The 21570-nt window shown below is 37.7% G+C and overlaps 1 protein-coding gene across 1 annotated transcript in view; it reads left to right on the top strand.

Annotated features, from left to right (window-relative positions):
- LOC140242597 (uncharacterized) overlaps nt 1-16606 on the top strand; it is a 50792-nt gene extending 34186 nt beyond the window's left edge. The window contains exons 3-6 of the mRNA XM_072322348.1: nt 4267-4420; nt 5934-6051; nt 13339-14212; nt 15440-16606. Coding sequence (XP_072178449.1) covers nt 4267-4420; nt 5934-6051; nt 13339-14212; nt 15440-15612 — 1319 coding nt within the window. The 3' untranslated portion in view covers nt 15613-16606. The remainder of the gene's footprint in view (nt 1-4266; nt 4421-5933; nt 6052-13338; nt 14213-15439) is intronic.
- Nucleotides 16607-21570: the final 4964 nt, after the last annotated feature.

Raw genomic sequence — 21570 nt, 5'->3', positions numbered from 1 at the left:
GCAAGAGCAGGGGGTATAATTAATATCAAAGTCATAGTGTCAATAGTATCTCCCCATTTCGACGGGAAGAATCTGTGGGCAGAACTTCCGGAGAATCTCATGAGCGTTTTTGGTGATTTTGCCCTGAATGTTTGTTTTTGGGTTTTGTTTTGTTTTTTGTTTGTTTGTTGTTGTAGTTGTTGTTGTTTTTTTTTTGTTCTACGGGGGTGGAAATGTGTGTGTGTTTGGGGGGGGGGGGTTGGTGATCATGGGTAGAAGAGATCAAGCACAAGTAACGAAAGAATGAGAAAAAAATTTCTTTTTATTTCATCAATAAAAATGTGCAAAATCGTATCTGTGAGAAAAAAAAATAAAACCCCTCAGACCCGTGGATTTCCACGGGTGCTGTTAGTACAGGTAGGATGATGTATATATTCAGTAAAGTGTGCAAGGGAGTACCAGTGATCACTAGACTGAAATACATTGTGATGTATGATCTACTGTATGCCATATAATAAGCAAGTCTAGATTTTCACAAATTGGGACTTCCCTATGATTTCTCGAGTGGTTTAATTTGCAATCGTGGAGTACAGTACATTACTGAACAGAGAAATGTAGGCCTACATATTGTACAGTATGTGCATGTCACATCGGGATCGGAGTCAATATTTTCGCTGTGTCTTTAAATTCGTGAATAGCACCAGACTTCAGGAAATTCAGGAAAACAAAACCTCTCAAAAGGTTAGTAGGGCCAAGGAGGTTCTCTCATACCTCCTTGGTAGGGCCTACAGTATGCACACATTTATGCTGCAGTTGTACAAGTGGTGGCAAATTAATGTTGATTACAGTGGATCTGCTTGCATCATAGGCTGCGTTCATGCGAAACTAGAATTGCGTTTCTAAACACGTTCATGCGATTTTTCCATTTAAATTTTTAAATTTTTAAATTTTTTAAATTTCAAAACGCCAATCTGAAATGCAGAAAAAAGGGCGTTTTGAATCATGATTCTGCCAGAATCACGATCGCCGAAACCGCACGAACGCAACCGTGATTTCAATCATGATTCTATGACGTCATTGTGCGCTGTGCGCATGCGTGTCTCTTGGGGCATCCCACAGCTTCTTGTTCTGTTCGCTTGCTTGTGTACATCTTATGAATCGTGTGTTTCGATACCATACTTGCACTTGTTTGTTTACATCGCCATACACCGATTCTTTAGTATCTAGCTGTTTAATATAATAATACATGTAATTACTGTCCGATTGAGTTGATAATAGTAATGGCTGCAGCGCTGTGTCTACCAAGGGAAAACAATTGGAGAGACAAAGAATGAAGAGTATTCCTCGATCTGTGAGCAGAGCCTGAATGCCACAGCTTATTGGAAAGTATTCACCGAAATAAAAACGTAAAGGCCTAAAACTGGCTGATCAGTTGGCATAAGGAGGCGTACTGGCTCGAGTTGCAGAGACATGGTCAAACTGCGCAGTGCGCTGCGCAATGGCAAAGGATGAGCAGAGCCAGAATCAGTGTTGCAAAAGCCCGCATGAACGCTCTTCCGCTGAGACCGTGATTTGAAACGCCATTTTGAATCATGATTCATGTTTGTGATTCTGGCTATGAAATTTGCATGAACGTGGCCATACATGTAGAGTACAAGTGTACAATTAGGCTGTACTACGGCACTCATATACATGTACACCTGGGTATTTAGGGCTATTTGAATACACAGCAGTTGATACATACACAGACCTACAGTACATAGTACATGTACAATGTATGTGTACAGAAGGATTCTTGTTTGAAATGTCAGTGCTCCAATGTTAGAACTATCATATCAATCATATCAAAATTTTGTCATGCATACAAACTGTGCAAGGTTCACCTACAATGTACATACTACAATTTGTACACTGTGCAGCTGTACATTGTTCACTCACGAGTGTACAAACTACAGTATGTACAATGTATGATTGTACAATTGTACGTGCATACACCAGTTGTACATGTACATTGTCAGTGCAGTACTTGTAAGTGTGATCACGTACAGTGTACACACATGTTCACTGTACATACACCCCTTGGTTGTATCTCCCTGGTTACTAGTATATTTGTAGGCCTACATGTACAATGTATACAATTGTAATGTGCAATTTACAAAATGTACTTTGAGTACAACTGTGTACATGAAGGTCAGTATGAGGAGTATAGACAAAGTATAAAAAGGTGTTTAATGTACAGTTGTACAGTAATGACATTGTAACTTTACATTGCTCTGTTTAAATAGTCACTTACATACGTACAGTGCAGTTTGTATTTTATGAAAACTATCCATACTTGACCTGAGACCACAGTATCGGATGACTCATCAACCTGCTTAATGACTCAGGTGACGTAATGCTCTCGTCGTTTAATTAGCTCTCAGTTTGACACTTGATTCTCATCGTACTAACACTGTACAGGAGGGGTGGGACCGCTGTAGATCTCGCTGGACCGTGACTGAATACAGTTTGGGTCTCTTCCCCATCCCCACTGCTGCACTAGGATGCTGGAATGTGTGATTGTGGTCATGTGACCAATTGCGTACATGTATTATCATCTTGCCTGTTTCCTGTCCCCTCTTTACATGTACTATAGCTTGTTGCCAGTGGTAATGGCTGATAGCTGTAATTGCAAAATGAAAACATCCTGCAGAAGAGTATGATAAGCTATTAAAATGTCAATAAAACCCCACCCAATACATACATGTATGTGTACATTATGTATGAAAGTAAATATTATTTGTGTTTTTGCAGAGTGTACTACATGTAAGCTTTCTGAATTAGTAGAATATAAAGACCCGGCAGCATTGGGAGAAAAAGGTGGCCTGATTGAATCTATCTTCATTTGCTGCCCACTGAAATATTAAAAAAACATGACTAGTGCAGACCTGCTAGAATAGAATTGCCCTCAGCGAAAACACAGTGTACACAAACTATGTACGTGCATCAAAATGTATTCAGCTCTTGGTACACATACACTGTACATACAAGTGTACATACACTGTATATCATTTGACTCCAGTCAGGATTATTTGGCCATGTGTGTACACTTTTCTACTTGCATAGCTTGTTCTAAAGAGACATTGTAGAATAGAATTTCATTGTATTGTATGTTTCTGTTCAACATCTTTTGTATCATGATTTTCACAATTTTTCATAAATCCTGCCATTGTCGGGATCTGGGCTGTGGTTGTACTTGTAGGTTTTGTGATTTTATTTTCCTGAATTTTTTAAACACACAGATAAGATTCACTGTAGGGTACATTGTACATGTACATGTACATTATGTATGTTCAATAATTTGAAATTGTTTTACAGCTGTCAATTATCATTTACATCTACTGATAGTAATGAGAATAATTTCATTGTTAAAGTACTGTAGAACATTTGTTGCAATTCTCATGGAACATCATATTGTCAATTTTTAATAGTGTTTTAACCTTGGTACACTTTGTACTTTGTTGAATGAAAAGCACCACGAATTTTCAACATTTCATCTCAGATGATTTGGTTTTAGTGTGTCTGAAGAGGAGATTTCTGTTCACATAACATAAAACAAAGCAACAGATTGGTTTACAGTTTTAAAAAAAAAAAGGACATCAAGACAGTTGATTGTTTATTAGTTTGCATTGATTCTTTGTGACAACGTACTTTGAAATAATTATTCACATTTTTGGATTATGTCACTTCATGGAATGCACACGTACAAACGTACTTATCAATTATTTGCCTACACAAGTTATGATCATGATTTTGCATATACGTGTACATGTATTCTTCAGGAATTAATATGCAGAAGATGCATTTCTATGTGACTGTGTTCAAGACGTACCAAATACATTTTAGTTGACTACATGAAAACTGGGGGAGTTGATTTGTTGTACTGTAATAATCTGTAGGCAAATCATTTTCAATAATTATCTCCTTTTCTTTTTGGTCAAAGATGTGGACAAATCTGTAGAGGACATGCTGCCACTCAAATTGTTCAAATTTTTCTGATACATGTATGTACACTGTAAGTGTCCACACTTTCACAGAAAGTATCTGTTGCTTTGACTTCAGTGATGTACAAGTGTAGTTAACAGCTACACTGTAGATGTGAGTAGATGTTTTCTTTCAAAATATTTCATAGTATCATTTTTTTTTGTTTTGTTATCATGTTATGATTTTGTTCATTTACCAGCTTTGCTCTCTGATCTCCACTCTCCATTCCACCCTTCCTTCTCTCATACCCTTCCTCTCCATTAGTCTCTCTTCAAGACATTCACATGCGCAAAGCCTTCAAAAGTTCATTGGCCCTTGATACTGAGGTGGTATCCTCACCCACCATGCCGTCAGCTATGAGGGAGACCTACATGAGATGTGAGAAGCCACCCAAGCTTTCTCTACTCAACCAATTCAGGTAGCTGGGACTCACTGTATGATGGCATGTCATCATTCTTTTATTTGCAATGCAAGACATGGGAGATTTCTGCAGATGGTGTTCATTATATTAGAACTCTTATTTCATGGGAGAACAGAAAGACTTCTGGGCAATGTCAAGATTCTTTTCGTCCCACAAAATCTAAATTCTTCAGATTGTATACAAGTTAATTTAAGATAAAAAAATCATACAAAACTACTGTGCAAGTGATGAAATATATTATAGTATAACTGGAACTGGTATTGTGTTCATTTGCACATAATATTGCAATTATTTTAGTGTTCTGATTTTGCACTGTTCAAGAAAATGAATGCAAACTCTATCATTAAGAAATGTATTAAGTGGTTTTAATGATTATTCTTTGTTTTGATTAATTATATTGTACCTTGATCGCTTTTTCTAATTTTGTTCAATCAAACAAAAGTTTGATGCACTTCTTGAGAGGTTTAAGAACTCCTGAACAATGAAACCAAGTGTATGGAGCACTCCCATGTCTAGTATTGCTGTCACATAGAGTTAACAATGTTTGTCCTCACAACATGCATGTTTGATCTTGAATAACATTGTCTGGATGGTGAAGTTTCATTGAATTTCCTCAGTACATTTTGCATGAGAATGCCATCCATGCAAAGCTGGCGTTCCATGATGAGGTGAGTTGTCATGGCAATGGTGATAAACACACAAATGTTTTACAAGGCAGTAGCCATGATGTTCAAGTTGTACATGTCTTAATCCCCCTGCTGCCAATACCCTCAGGAATAGTTTTCTATGATGAGGAGGCCATGCCTTACCAGAACTCAGAGAAACCTGACACTATGTTGCTTGGACTTGAAACACGTCCAATTGCTCTTCATGAGATGTATAGTAAAGCTGACCCCACTCCAGCACTTCAAGGTCTTAATCGGTTCAGGTAAAGCAGTCACAGTGCATGTGATGGGTAGATATCTGATTCACTGGGAGAGTCAGATCTTGATAACATTTAATGTTAAATGATATGTTTTATTAAATAGAGATGAATTACATGTTTCCTCCGATTTTCCAAAAGCACTAACTTTGTGACAACACAAAGGATTCTATGTAAATATGTAAAGTTTTTTTTTTTTTTTTTGAAAACTTGCTGCAGAGATCAAACAATGACTTCAGTTTGAAAATACATGTATGTGCTCTCAGAGTGTGAAGTTCACTCCCAGTGGGCTATTAATATCTAATCGAAACAAGCAAACAGGCGAGCAGATAAACCAATCAGGTATAGAGTAATGATTAGATAAGACACAAACGCAGCATCTTTTTAGTGAATAGCCCATGATATTGAACATTATTGAGTTTATGAACAATACAGATTTAAAGTTTCAACAAAGCACTAGAAGTGTTTCAAGTTCTTAATGTGTCTTCACCCAGCCAGCCATGTTTGATGTGTGTGAAATGTGGTACAAACAGAACTCCTGTCCAGAATGTCTTGACTTACTTTGATTGGCATTATTTGACTCTGCAGGGAAGATGGCAAGGATGGCTTGAAGTTCTACACAGATCCCAAATTCTTCTTTGAGAGATGGTGTAATGAACAACGAAAAGATATTGAAAACAACATCCGCAAACGGAAGAGAAAGCGGGTAAGTGATAGGAATGCTGGCATGACTCTTTGCTTATGGCAAGATTTTTCTACCTCATGTTCATGGCATCGACTTTTCAGCATGGACCTTTCCTCTCTCGATCTTTTTTAATTGTGATATCAGCATTCCCCTTTCAAATGTGTCAAATGAGAAAGTCTATGAATAAAACTAAGCTGAGGAGTTACGAGTAGCAAACCAAAAGTAATACAACATTCATCTGGCAATGCTGTTTGGGAGGGTTATTGTCATTTGATTTGCTGTTTTTACTTACAAACAACTTGTACTTTGAAATGTAATAGAGTTCGTATACAGTTTGTGTACATTGTAAATGGTATCACTTTACTCTAAGTCCTATGTAATGTTGCTATTCCATGTTATGTGGTTGTGTATTGTCTGAAGTTTTTAAAGGATAAATAACTTACTGTATTTGGTCAATGATAGCTTGCCTCCAGCAAACTAGTGTGGAAAGACACAGCTGTTACAAGCCATTATCTACAGAATGATATGTTTAAATACTTCTATACAGTATGTCCAAAAAAAAAAGAAAAAAAAAGAATTACAATCAAAATTTCGCATTGATAACACCCAATATGATTAAACTGTCTAAATGCTATTTCAGGGTCTTAAAATATAACATCTTAGCTCTATTTTGCAGAAATCCCTATTCAATTTGGTTAAGCGGTCACAGAGAAATGTGAACTGTTGTAAAGCATGTCATAAGTCTGATTCTTCCAAGTTTAGCACTTGGATGCTCTTCTGTTTGAACACAATAGACAGAACTTGGAGGGAAGAGATTCCTGATATGCTCTACAAATTTCCTCATTTGTCATTGGCCACTGAAGCAAATCGAATGGGTATTCTGTAAGATGTGGGAAATGAGTTATAGTTTCATACCCTGAAATTGTATTTGGATTGATTCACTATTTTTAAAGTTATCATTGCAAAGGGTCCCGTTGTAATTTTTTTTTTTTTTTTTGACATACAAATGTGTACAGTAGTTCTACTGGGGCCTGTTTCATAAAACTTGTCATCAGTGACAACTGCCACATTTCTATGACAAATTTGCTCTCAGCCAATCAGATGTAAGGATTTCAGTAGCTTGTCACATCTATGACAACTTGTCACTGATGACAAGTTTTATGAAACAGGCCCTCATTTTGTTTTTTTGAACCTGATGATTCCCCACAACAGACACAGGTCTGTCCTGGGCCCCATTTCGTAAAACTTGTTATCAGTGACAAGTTGTCATAGTTGTTTATAGGCTACTAAAATCCTTGCATCTGATTGGTTAAGAGCAAATTTGTGATAGAAATGTGGCAGTTGTCACTGATAACAAGTTTTATGAAATGGGACCCTGTTCCGTGTGAGAAATCAAAGTATAAAAAGACAGGCTTGTAATGAGTGAATTCAGGAATGGAAAGTGAAAGTACAGTGTATATGTTGATTTTGTGAAAGCATCAGGATATGAGACAGGAAGAATGCTAGTCACAGAGTGTTTGTTTCACACTTTCCCTAGACTTGGTCCTTACTTGCTACAGATTTATTTATCCCTCACATATTCACTCACATTATACAGAACTCCACTTTTTTTTTTCCTTTGGTAAAATTTATTGGCACTTGAAGCATGTGAATCAAGCTCAGATTTCAGTTTAAATAGGAAATGAACATGCTGGAATGGATGAGTATTGGCACCAACATGCCTTTACTTTATGAATGTAACCAGGGAGGCATTATAAAAAGGAGTGGAATCTCTTCACAATATGTGCAAATTTATGCGTAGGTTCTATAGCATGACAAAATGTTGAAATTCTGTGTGGAACTTGATGGTAATATGGTGTGGAACAAATCCTTCCAGCCTTTCTTCAAATCTTCTTGTAGCAAATACCTCAGGACTGAAAAAAAAAGGAATATTAAAATATCTTTAAAAGTTAAAGATAATAAAAAGTTTTGGTACCTCAAAAGTGTCCTTGAATTTCCTTGTCTTAGTTTGTGTTTCAGGTTAAAGTACCTTTCATATAACTAACACTGTGAGACTTACTCGCCCCAAAGTGCTCTCATGTCTTAGTAATCATGCAATTAACTGCGATCAGCAGCCCCATACGCATAGCGAACAGCAGTCCCATACGCATAGCGTAATCGGGCTTCGCATTGTAGCATTCAGGATCATGACAGATTTAGTATCGCAGGGTAAATGTCGACTTCAAATCCCATAAATTCTTCAATATGAAGACTTACCAATTAAGTTGAAGTATTGAAAACAGGCTTCGGGCAACGTTTGGTTCTGCCTATAGTCCCTTTCTGTTCGAATTGATGACTGAATGTGACTCGGTCGACAGGACCTTAGGAGAGCTACATACAGTACACTGAATACTACAGCCAGTGCATGCGAACACATCACATGCACACGAATTTCAAATCCATGAACGGATAAGATGTTTGTGTGCGCATGCGCTGGCCATGGTATCCAGTGTATGTAGCTCTCCCAAGGTCCTCTCGACCGAGTCACATTCAGTCATCAATTCGAACAGAAAGGGACTATTGGCAGAACCAAACGTTGTTCGAAGCCTGTTTTCAATACTTCAACTTAATTGGTAAGTCTTCAAATCGAAGAAATTTTTGGATTTTAAGTTGACATTTACCCGCGATACTAATTCTGTCATGATCCTGAATGCTACAATGCGAAGCCCCATTACGCTATGCGTATGGGGCTGCTGGTCGCAGTTAGCTAAGCGTACAATGGGCTGCATGCTGCTGGTCGCAGTCAGTGGTTTCGTACAATATTTATCGACGCTGTACAGCGTCGGCTCTGGTACGAAACCATTATTGCATGATTACTAAGACATGAGAGCACTTTGGGGCGAGTAATTCTCACAGACAACGTACTTTAACCTGAAACACAAACCAAGACAAGGAAATTCAGGGAAGCTTTTGAGGTACCAAAACTTTTTATTATCTTTAACCTTTAACCATCTTGTGCAAATTTCTGGATAATTTGTTCTGTAGGTTTAGCACTTTAATGTTAAATCTTCAGATTAAAGAAATGGGCTAATGGGTGTTTCTGCGTGTTTAGCAGCATGTTACAAATTTTTTTTTTTTACTATTTTTTGTGGGCATATCCTGTTCCCTACACATTTTGCTGCTGAAAGTGTTAAAATGGATCAAAAGGGGCCTTAACTTTTAACCCTAGCAGAATCTTTGTCAGCGGTAAAATGACAAACAGGCACGGAAACGTAATGCCCCAGTCACATAGACATCCCGGATCACCCCGGACCACCCCGGATCTGATCCGGGGAGAGATCCGTGTTGACGCCGGGAGGCCAACACGGCAACTTTTGGAGGTCAAAAACATCCGGCGTCATCCGGGGATTGCCGTGTTGGCAGAGCAGTCCGGGGTGGTCCGTGTGGCTGCCGTGTAGCTGCCGTGTTGATCCGTGTAGATGCCGTGTTTGTCCGTGTAGACGCCGCGCTCTTCCGGCCTTATCCGTGTAGCTGCCGTGTTGATACCGTGTGTACAGTCATACCAAAATCCCGGATCTCCCCGGATATTATAATAATAATGATAATAATAATAATAATAATAATAATAATAATAATAATAATAATAATAATAATAATAATAATAATAATAATAATAATAATAATAATAATAATAATGATAATAATAATAATAATAATAATAATAATAATAATAATGATAATAATAATAATAGTGATAATGATAATAATAATAATAATAATAATTTGATAAAACGGATAGCGAACAGCCGCTTACTGGTTTTGTTGTAATGGGGAGTGATGCATACTTAAACAGAAGTGCTGCCTTTTGTCAAAGCAATTAATCAGCATATAGTGCAGAACTTCTCTACAGCACAAAGCATGGTTGCAAAGGAGAGATTCTACAATTTAGTTTCTTCTCCTTCTCTACCACTTCTGTTTTTAAACAAACAAATGCAACAATAGCAACAATAATACAGTCAAACTCGGATACCTCGACGTCGGATAAGCCGAATATCACTTACCTCGGGGGCAACATGAAAGTCCCGATTGTTCCTATGGAGTTTCCGTGTATTAAAATTCGCATAGCTCGAAAAAGATAACTCGAAGTTCGGTTACCTCGAAGGGAAATCTAATGTCCCGATCTTAATTAACTTATTGTTTTTCCCAGCATGTTGCTCGAATCGAAATTGCAAGCATCACTCAGCATCTCCGATTAAGCGCGCGTGGACCGCGAAGACATGTCACAAATGTTTTCACACTCGATTGTAATCTGATAATCGCGCGCCCAAAGAAATACCCGGTACACAGCTGACAAGAAAAATCCCCAACACCTACCAACACACGTACATGGTATGCACATAGCACCCGTGCCAATGGAGTGCTTACGAAAGCACTACGCGCTGTCCCATCATCTGCTTTTCTTTAACCACTGTGTTTTGATTTTTGATCGAGATAGTCATACCGTGCGCGTAGATTTCTCAACCGTCGGGAGCACCTGCTTACGTTTTTGCCATTAATCACGCTCCACTGTCAAAACATCAATCTTCTGCGTATAGTGCCTTTTTTAGCTATTTTTTTTTTTGCCTTTCACGAAGTTTGTTTCATTTATTCTTCCCCGAGAACGCAAGCACTGAAACTTTTTTTTTTTCTTCCAGCAATGCGATTATGAAAATCTGGAAGTATAGGCCGATCACAATGAAGAATAGAATACACAGGGCTCCGCACTAACTTTTATCGGGCCACCAATATCATTGATTTTTATTTTCTGGTGGTCGAAAGTAAAATCTGGTGACACACAAAAAAAATCAGGAAAAACATTAGAAAAACTAAATCGGTCCTACTAAACATAGAAAATTGATATTAAGCATTACTGAAGTGATACAGATGCCCATGTCTAAAACAAATGAATAGAAAATTCAATCATCTTACTCTGTTTTTGACAAATAGGCGTGGAGATTATTATAAAAGTTGATGCCTATATATTTAGGAGGTCAAAACTTACGTTTGAAATGAGAAAATGGGAGCATTTGCTGACATTTGTTAGCATCCGACATTTGTTTTAGCATTGTAAAAAGCCGAAAGTTACCGTTATTCATTTTTAAATGTAAAAGCAAACAACCGACATTCATTTTAGAATCATACGGAGTTTAATGCTATCCTAATCCATTTCCAAACGTGAAAGCAAACATCCGCTATTTGTTTTAGCATCTAACTGAGCGGATTAATGCCATTAATCATTTCCAAATGTTAAAGCAACAATCTGTTATTTATTTTTGCATCGTACGGAGCAGAATATTACCGTTATTCATTTCAAACATCCGACATTATTTCATTATCGAATGGAGCCGAATGTTACTGCTGTCCACTTCCGACAGTGAAATGAATCATCTGACAATTATTTTATCATCGCACGGAGCCGAATGTTACTGTTTTTCATTTTTGAACGTCAAGGCAGACATCAGACATTTTGGACCATCAAGCGTATAGCTGAATGTTACTGATATTTATTTCGAAATGTACCATAGCAAATATCCAATATTTTTTTATCATCGTATGGGGCAGAATGTTACTGCTATTCACTTCCAAACATGCCAAACGTAAAAGCAATCATTCGACATGTATTTTAGCATCTTCCGGAGCTGAATGTTATTGACATTTACTTTCGAATGTAAAAGCACACATCCGGCATTTATTTTATCAGCGTACCGAGTTGAATATTATTGTTATTCATTTCAAAACATCAAAGCAAACATTCGACATTTATTTTAGCATCTTCCGGAGCTAAATGTTATTGCAATTTACTTTCGAACGTCAAAGCAAACATCCAGCATTTATTTTATCATCGTAAGGAGTTGAATATTATTGTTACTCTTTTCCGAACGTCAAAGCAAACATCAAACATTAATTGTACCATTAAACGCAGCTGAATGTTACTGATATTCATTTCGAAATTTAAAAGCAAACATCAGACAGTTATTTCAGCATCGTATGGACATGATGGAGCAGAATATTACTGCTATTCACTTCCGAACATAAAAACGATAATCTGACATCTATTTTGGCATCTTCCGGAGCCGAATAATATTGCTATTTCCTTTCGAAAGTATAAGGAAACATCCGACATTTATTTAACCATCGTACGGAGTTTAATGTTATTGTTTTTCATTTCCAAACGTCATAGCAAAAATTCGACATTTATTTCAGCGTCTTCCGGAGCCGAATGTTATCCTTATTCATTTCCGAACGCAAAATCAAATATCTGACATTAGTTTTAGCACCATACGGAGCTGAGTCTTATCGTTTTTCATTTCCAAAAGTATGAGCAAACATCCGACATCTATTTTAGTATCATACCGAGTCGAATATTACCGTCATTCATTTCCACAATTAAACGCAAACCTCTGACATTTATTTTAGCATCTTACGGAGCCGATTGTTACCGCTGTTCATTTCAAAAGTAAAGGCAAACATCCGACTTTTCTTTCTTTTTTTTTGGTGGCGCGATCGGGCCACCAAAATCTTTATTTCTGAAATCTTGATTTCATTTCCAATTTTCACTCAATTCATTCATATAAAAGTTTATTCAATTCCAGTTGACAAGCATGCAAATAATCAGCAGGCACTGTAACAGACACCATGTTGTACATCGATAAACGTCGAACATCGATAAACATCGGATAAGTCGAAGAAAATTCGACGTACGCGTACCTCGAAATTCGCGTACCTCGAACCATTTTCTTCAGTCCCGACGAATTCGAGGTATCCGAGTTTGACTGTAGTATAAAGTAGGTCAACCTCTATAGGAGAAAAAAAACAAACAAACCCAAACACATTTATGGGCAGGTGTGAAAGCATACCATGTCTGATCTTAGCTCTTAGCCTTCATTGCTCCATATTAAAATCTGTGTCAATTGTTTCACTAAGTTTCACTATAATTGAGTAGCATGAAATTTTGGCACAAAGGGTAGTGTTTTGAGAACAGTGTTTGAAAAAAAAAATTGTAACAAGAGTAAATGTAAATGTATATGATAAGATACTGTGACACAATAGTGTGCTTTCTTTTTGATACTAAAGACACTGAAAGTACCATCTGTAATACACTTTTCTAGCTTTGGTATCATTTATTTACTGAAAGTAGTTATTTGTTGTCCGTGTAAGGGAAACATTTGTCACATGAAGTTCATTCATTTTACCGTTCAAGTAGGTCTTGATGCTATTATGAGACTTGCATTTGTTTATCAGTTCTATTTCTTCTTCATCATCTTTGTCTTTCTTTTCTTTGTACAACAGAAAAAGCCTGCAGCAGAAAAAGGCCAGCAGCCAAAGGTCCCAGTCAATACGCGTAAGGCTCGCTATCAGATGTATGCTGGTGGAGTGGAGTTTGCAGACAAAAGACCATCACAAAGTATATCAAACAGTCATGTCTCTTCCAATGAGATTGATCATGACCAAAACAAGCCAAGGATTACACACTCGGATTCAATCATTTCCAGTACACCCTCTGACGACTCTGGTATCAATGGGCAGACACAGAGAAAGAAAGCTTCCCATGGGCCGCCGGCCCAGGGACCACCTCCACCACCCCCTGCTTCACAGCAGCCCTTACCGGGCCAGCAACCCATGAATGGAGATGTGGTGCTTAGACCGGTCAGACCCGCACCCGCTCGGCCAGCCAGCCAGCAACAGCAGCCGGCAGCTCAGATCCCATACAACATGCCACCTCCTCCACCTGATGTGCCTCACCACAACTCCCTCAGCTCAGCAACATCTGGTCACTCCAGCATCGCATCGAATGACCTACCGCCTCCTCCCCCTCCCCCACAACCTATGGCAGTCAACAACCAAGTTCCTGCACCACCTCCACCACCTGTCTCGGCTCAGCCTCTTCCAAACAACATTCCTCCTCCCCCTCCCCCGCCTCCTTTGGGGGGTCCAGCCGCACCCCCTCCACCGCCCATTGGAGGTATACAGAATAAGGCACCTGCGCAAAACAACGTCCCAATACCACCACCACCACCAGGCCCAGCACCAAGCTTTCAGCTTCCTGCAGCCCCACAGACACCATCACTGAACTCGGAGACACCAGCCGTCAACTCGCCAAACAGACCACCACCTGTTCAGGCCAGTGATCCAAGGAGTGATTTACTGGCAGCCATCAAAGAAGGTCAGAGCTTTGCCCAGTTAGAATTTTATTTTTACCTTTTTCATTCTCAGACACCTTGTCAGATAGCTTACTCACACTAAAGCTGCTAAATATCAAAATATTTTGAGCCTGACAGACAGAAACTCAAAACTGTAGTAAAAAAGATGTGTGCTCATTTTGTATGAATTTTTGTGCGCTGGAGTATCACAGGAGACATTTATACTTTCAGGTCGTCTGTCTGTCTGTCCGTAATCAATTTTGTGGATGACGTATTAACTTAAATACTAGTTGAGGTATCCAAATGAAACTTGGCATATGTTTGAATGAGTGGACGAATCCTGTGCCTATCAACTAGTTGAGTAAAAGGTGTCAGAGGTGAGGTTAAAATGCTAAAATTACTCTATTTACTGCTGAAATCACACTATTTTCTACATACTCTTGAAATGACTTACTTTGTACATTTGATTGAAGCTGAAATATACACTCATCGCTATACAATGCTTCTTTGGGGAAAGATGTTGTCCAAGGGGGTCAAAGGTCAGTTCACTTATATAAAACTGGTGTCACACATTGTCTGGATGTACTGCAGAAGCATTGGGAGAATAGTGCAATATAGCAGGGGCGTACCAGTCACCATAGCAACATTTCTAGTTTGTGTGTGTGTTTGTTTGTTTGTTTGGTTTTTTTTTTTTTGGGGGGGGGGGGGGGCGAGGGTGAGAGGGAGGGTGGGGGAGGGTGGTTTCATGTTCATCAAAGATGTACATACTTGTGTAGAATCATCCAATACCTACACTCAGTATACCAGGATCACTCCTGCAATTGTCATCATCATGGAACATAGCAGAACTATGATAATGCTTGCAATTCAGCTTGACAATAACCATATATCCTGAAAGGTGGAGCTTGTTATGGGGCATGTCAACCTGTTCTTTCAAGGATTCTCACTCAAAAACTTCAGTCCAGCTCTCAGTTAAGTTAAACAAGAATGCTTATGCTTTGGAGATTTAAATGTATCGTCCATTTACCCTTGAAATAAAACAAACATTTGTTACACTGAACTGGTAACTTGAGCATGATGATGGTATATTTTATTTCACATATCACCTACACACAAATTGTTCTTGTTGAATTTTATTTTTTCTTAATTTTTGGTGGGGAAATTTGGGCATTTGTGGGTGGGTACCAACTCAGGCTTTAATAAAAGCACACATTTTTCTGATCCTCTATATTGTGATGTCACCATTGCAGGTATGAAGCTACGGAAGGTGGAGGTCCAGGAAGAAAAGCAGCGTCACAGTGAGCCAGCACCCAACAGTGTGGAGGCCATCCTGAGACGACGTATTGCAGTAGAGCTCAGCTCAGATGAAGAGGACAGCCAAGTATCCAGTGACTATGAAGCAGAGTGGTCAGATGAAGACTAAGACGTGTGACAGCCTCCACTCTACACACCAGCCTACAGTGATATCGTCTCATGCCCACATTCATGTCACTATGGATTAGTCTTTCATCAGACACACAACAGCCTCTGTGTGGGTATAACACGCATTCTCAAGCATTCACAGTGACAGGTCTCATGCATTTGAATGACATCATTTTGCATGTTGTAGAGTGGCCATTAAAACTAAACTGTAAAACCTCTCATCCTGGACTGGGGTGGAACCAGAACATATTCAATGAAGCATTTTATCCTAGGCATGTAATAAGCTGTCACTGTAATTGTGGATGTGTCACTTATTCTATCACTGCTTTTACTATTGCAATGACGGTGATATTTCCTGCATATTTGTTCACATACAATTCTGTGATATTATGGGATAGTATCCCATCAGATAACTGCCTTGTATGCACTTGAAACGTGTAGGGTAGAAAGCTAAGCAGAGATGGAGTGCATTGCAAAGTAGAATTAGTGGCACATCAGTGTCAGCATACAAGTACACGTAATTCATGTATTTGAAGAGTGTTTTCATGCAGTCCTTTTTCTCAAAGTCTGATGCACACAAATGTGAATATATAAAAGCTTGATCTTCGTGCTGAGAATTTTTTGGAACCTGCAAAGATCAGTAGAGGAATATAGTCTCACTGAGTGGGAAACTGCTCAGCTTCATTTATTTTGGGTATGTTGAAATGATTATTTTTAACTCTTGGAAAATATTGAGAACTCTCATCAAATTGAATTTAAGGAAAAAAGACAGTAAATCTAATGTATGTTTATGTAACTTTCTATGTAAATTTTGTGAAATATAAAGTATGTATCTTGATTATGAATTGTATTGTAAATACAAACTTATATTTACACATTTTGGTGAATCTTTTTGGAAGGAATTTTGTACATTACAGAGAAAGTGAGTCAGAAGCAAGATACATCTTGTAATGGTAATGCCCATTGGTCTTCACATGTTTGATAATTCATGTAATTTCCATATATATATATATATATATATATATATATATATATATATATATATATATATATATATCAGTTTGATCCTGTTTAGTTTGTCCTGTAATCGTTGAAAGAGATGTGTAACTTTTTTAGGAAGTCAAAAGAGTTTTATGTTACACAAAGACAGGAGTATTAGTCTGTTCACATACTGAAGTTTTCACTGTTATTACACACATATGCATCTACATGCTGCTTGCACACTCACTAATATACAATTCTAACTGATATGATAGCTGAAGCAGGCAAAACCTTTTATGGAAGAGAAGAAACAAAAACATTAAAATGTTGCCCATGCAGGTTTTATAGTTGATGCTGGCGACAGCATTACGTACGGCAAATATATTGTGGACATTCAGTCTACATGAAAGAGTAGTCTTACCAAAATCTGCTGTTGTATTCTATTGCCTGTAAACAATCACACATCATCATGTAGACCAAATCTTGAAAGGCTACATATATTACTCAGATGAAGTATGGGAGGCAAAAGAGGCACCAACTACATACAGAGTATTAATTGCACAAACAAATGCTATGGAGTTTAGTTAATTCTGAGGAAAAAAGAAATAATATCAAAGGTTGATAATTTTCAACAAATTTATTTCTAGAGCCAGAATTTGAGGAGGTATTTTTACTTTAAAGCAGAAAAGTGAATATTTGACTATTTTTCTAAGTACAAGGTTTTCATGAGAACAAATAGCTGCAATCATAATTGAGTCTGGCCATATGGGAAGCAGGGCATTGTGTGCTTGAAAATTTCTGTCCACTCTTGTGTCAACAGTGAAGGTAATTTTTTTTATTTTTTATTTTTAATTTTTTTAGGTGTAAGATTCAAATGTGTGGAACTAGTCCAATGAACAAAACCTAGTGTGAATGGGGGATTGATACAGTATTAACACCTTTCATACTAAGATTGCATGAAAAAGCTTGTACTCCCTTGTCTCTGCCATTACTGTGACTAGTCAGCCACCCTCATCGTACCACGGGGGTGTGAATCACCCCCCCCCCCTACATACCAGGGAGGTGTGAATCAGACCCCTCCTCCCCCTCCCCCCTCCCCCTTCCAATCATACCATCCTCTACACCCATTCTTCTCTCTTCTCTCTACTCTCTGTATTCATGCATTAACAAGGCATGTATATAAATTGACTACAAAATGTCTACACTGTGTATTACCATACATGTATGCCATGCTTCCAGCTGTTGTTCTTGTAATATAGACTTAAAGTTACTTCCCTGTGTGTTCTTCTTAGTGTTATTTTATAAGAGACATAAATAAGCTGAAAACCCATTTAAACATATATTTTGCTTTTGATCATGATATTGGCTTGTGAAGATATTTCATATATTTGCAGTTATTCAATGTATTTGTATTTTCCATGAGTGGAGCTGTTATTTGACCATTTTAAGCCTAAATATCATAATCTTAGTCCTTCTTAAATTCTGTGCAGCTTCAAACAGACATAGACACGTTCATCAAGCGTACTTGTCATTTTCTTGCACTTTCACAATCTGTTGAGAGCATGGCCTTCCTGACCTGTGATTAGTCAGGACTTGATATGTTAGTGTAGATCCACTGAGTAGAAATTGTCTATTTCATTTATTTAGTTGAACACACAGATAACAGATGTGTTTGTGGCACCTACCAACATATTTTTTTTTCTGCTAATTTTGTCCTTGCCTGTGAAACACATGGCATGCTATTCTGTCATTGACTTGAATTGAATTGACCCCATGTTGACACTCTGCCAAGGGCTGGAAACAAGGCTTAAAAGGAGGTTGATCTATTTTGCCTGTTGTACTACAGACTTTGATTGTAGAAAAGGAACTCATCTTATCCAACCTGACAACACATTCATGAATATCTTTGTGGCTTAGTCTACGAAGAGACGTGATAGTAAGTGAATCTAAATCATCTACCAGAAAAATTGCCCTTTAGACTGAATAACAAGAGAACAACCTGTTTTTTACCCTTTTCTTTTTCAAAAAGGTTCCATTTTCACAAGAGTATTAATGTGGAATGGTTTAATATGAATAATGAAGTAATAGTGGTCACTTTTCATGTGTTGAAAAAGACAATATCCACTTAAGGGAGAGATCACAAAAGGTAAAGAATGCCTCATGGGGTGATCAGTCATCTCACACTGGGCTCCATAGGATGCTTGTCAAGTCTCTCATAGTGACAAGTATAATCACAAGACTAAACTTGATTGTAATAGGTGCACTCAGTGTTTATACCAACGATGAGCAGAGAATAGTTTCTCATAAATTATCATAATTACCCTAATTCAATTAACTTTTATGGCGTACATTTTGTTTTGTTTTTTACTTTATCTTCATAGCCAAAACAATTAGTGGTACCAGATGTTGTAAGTTACATAAAGTAGTATGCTATATTGAGTTTATGTTTCTTTATACAAGTTAATGTTGATATGTTGATTTAAGCAATAAAATGTAACTAGTTTGACAGAGTCATCGAATATTATGTTGGTTCCTAGAACATTGCATTCTTTTTCACAAGTGTTTCGCCTCATATTTAGATGCTGTTGTGTAGTGATTATTTGAGGGTAGGTCATTTTATCATCTAGTCTGGGCCCTGTGATTTGATCAGTCCATTCTCATTCATTTTAAAGTGCTAGATGATGATAAATAATCTTGACAAATAGAGCAAAGAAAAAAAAATCTGATCTTTCCAACATTTTATTCAAATACCTACAGAATTATTGACACTATTCTGTCACTGTCTAATCTTATCTACTTTGGCCATCTCCTCTCTGGACAGCGTTAATCAAATCCAAAGCTTTAATGACTTTTTAATTTTCTCATTTGCTTGCATATTTTTGTGAATACAATACCTCTCTACTAGTGCTTCATAAAATGCCTTCCTTAAAATAATCATCAACTTGAGATAGGTCAGATTACTCATCTAAACAAAATCTTGTATTGGTTTCTGGTATGAGGAAGTACACTGTCTAGCCAGATATAATGGTTCTCACCAGTCAGTCAAGTAATCTCAGGCATCTTAGTTACCGACAAGTACAGGTAGAGCCCTAACATTTTCATCATTGAGGGACAATTTTCCCCTAGAAGGTATGAAGTGTTTACATGGACTGCCAGCTATTCCTCCAGGGGATATGATAGGAGAATGCTCCAGATTCTGTGTACATCTTATAAATGCAAATGCAATTTTCAGTGCAACCTGTAATTTTCTGAACATTTTCATCTTTTGTTTCTTTTTTTTTATAGCCAGTATATATCTGTATACATAGTGTGCTGTAATAATGTGCATTGTACATTCTACGGTGCAAGACCGATGCACAGCATTCAACTAGCCTAGTATAATGTGTGATGTGAACACACACAGAGCGATCCTCTTTCATACTCACCAGGTCATTTGATACACGCCATCCATGGTCATAACCAGAAACAGCCACTTATGTCTGTAGTGCAAGTCTTAACATACCACTGCTTGCGTGCTTGTTCAATGGATTTTGTTTTGTTTCTTTCTTCCTTCTAATTTCTCTATGGTATATGGAATTCATTTATGCTAGCTGTTTGTACTATCATGCTATTGTAATAAAATGAGACTAACATGGGGAATGTAAAAGTGTGTGTCTTCCATTTGTAAAATACCTGTATTGATCAAACCTATCAATACAGGAAGAGATGAAATGAAGAATGGTTCAGAGTTATTGTCTCTGTGTGTGTTTACATAGCCACATGTAAACCACCCACACTTTTGTCTATCATTCCAGGGGCCTGTTTCATAAAGAGCGGGGTTTAGATTGATTTACACTCAATATATCAAGCCTAACTCGGTGAATTGCACATATGATCAATACTGATCGTAAGTTTGTTTTAGAAAAATACCTGTGCTTTTTGTAAAGCACAGATTTGATAGCATATCAAGTGCAACTGTTTTGAATTTCATTAGTGGTAAGATCAATCGTAAGATTAATCTTTATGAAACAGGCCCCTGTTCAGGCAAATCCCATTTGAACTACCACTGAACAAAATTTTATTGCAAGATTTTCCCAGATACAGATTTTAATGCACATCAATCAGCATAGACATGGCATGTCCATGCAGAACTCCAGCTAATTTCAGAAACATACCAAAAGATTTTGATAGTGCACATGAGGATTTTACCTGTAAAATTGTCATTATTCCTGTTACATGTATTTGCTTTGTCAGGCAATTGCAAAATAAAACAGGAAGTGAGATGGAGTACTTCTCAATATCAGCTTAAAACATTCAGAACCAAGCATCTCATACATGTTACACACACACACACACACACACACACACACAAACCCACAAACGTGGCATATAGTGCAGGCTATATTCAGTCAACATTCCACAAGTCAAAAAATTGGCCAAGGTACATGTATGAAGAAAAATTCTCTCCTTGATAGATGTAAACATTTGTAACCCTTATTGTACCAGGGATCTCAAACAGTGTGTTCAGTGCTATGAGGTTTTCTGTGCTAAACATTACTCAAAGCACACAAAGGGTCAAACTCTATTGTGTGAGTAAAAATTTATGCAAGTTAAAGAATTTTTAATGGTCCCTTTAGATTTGATTATGGCTAGGTTGGCTGCCACTACATGTTTCATGTCTGTAGCATGTAGGACAATTTATGCACATGGTTGTAGGAGAGGATCCTAATAGTTAGGACTGATTCTTTGGCTATGACAGAGATTCTAACCCCAAGCACCTGATCTAGAGATTCTCCCGATTGAAACCCCTAGCAAACGGGAGACTCCAACTTGATGTGCGCGAAGATGTATCTCTCCTGCAAGTGGGGCTTAATACTGTATATCATGACCATCTGTAGTCATACATGTGCCAATTCTGGGTGTCTGTCTTGGGATTTTGTCGGGAGAAAATTCTTGCAGTCTTAGCTACAGTATCTTTAACAGGGTTTGCCAGTCTCGG

The sequence above is a fragment of the Diadema setosum genome, chromosome 19, assembly GCF_964275005.1.
Source record: "Diadema setosum chromosome 19, eeDiaSeto1, whole genome shotgun sequence".
Taxonomy (NCBI): Eukaryota; Metazoa; Echinodermata; class Echinoidea; order Diadematoida; family Diadematidae; genus Diadema; species Diadema setosum.
This window is presented reverse-complemented; position numbering and strand designations above follow the sequence as displayed.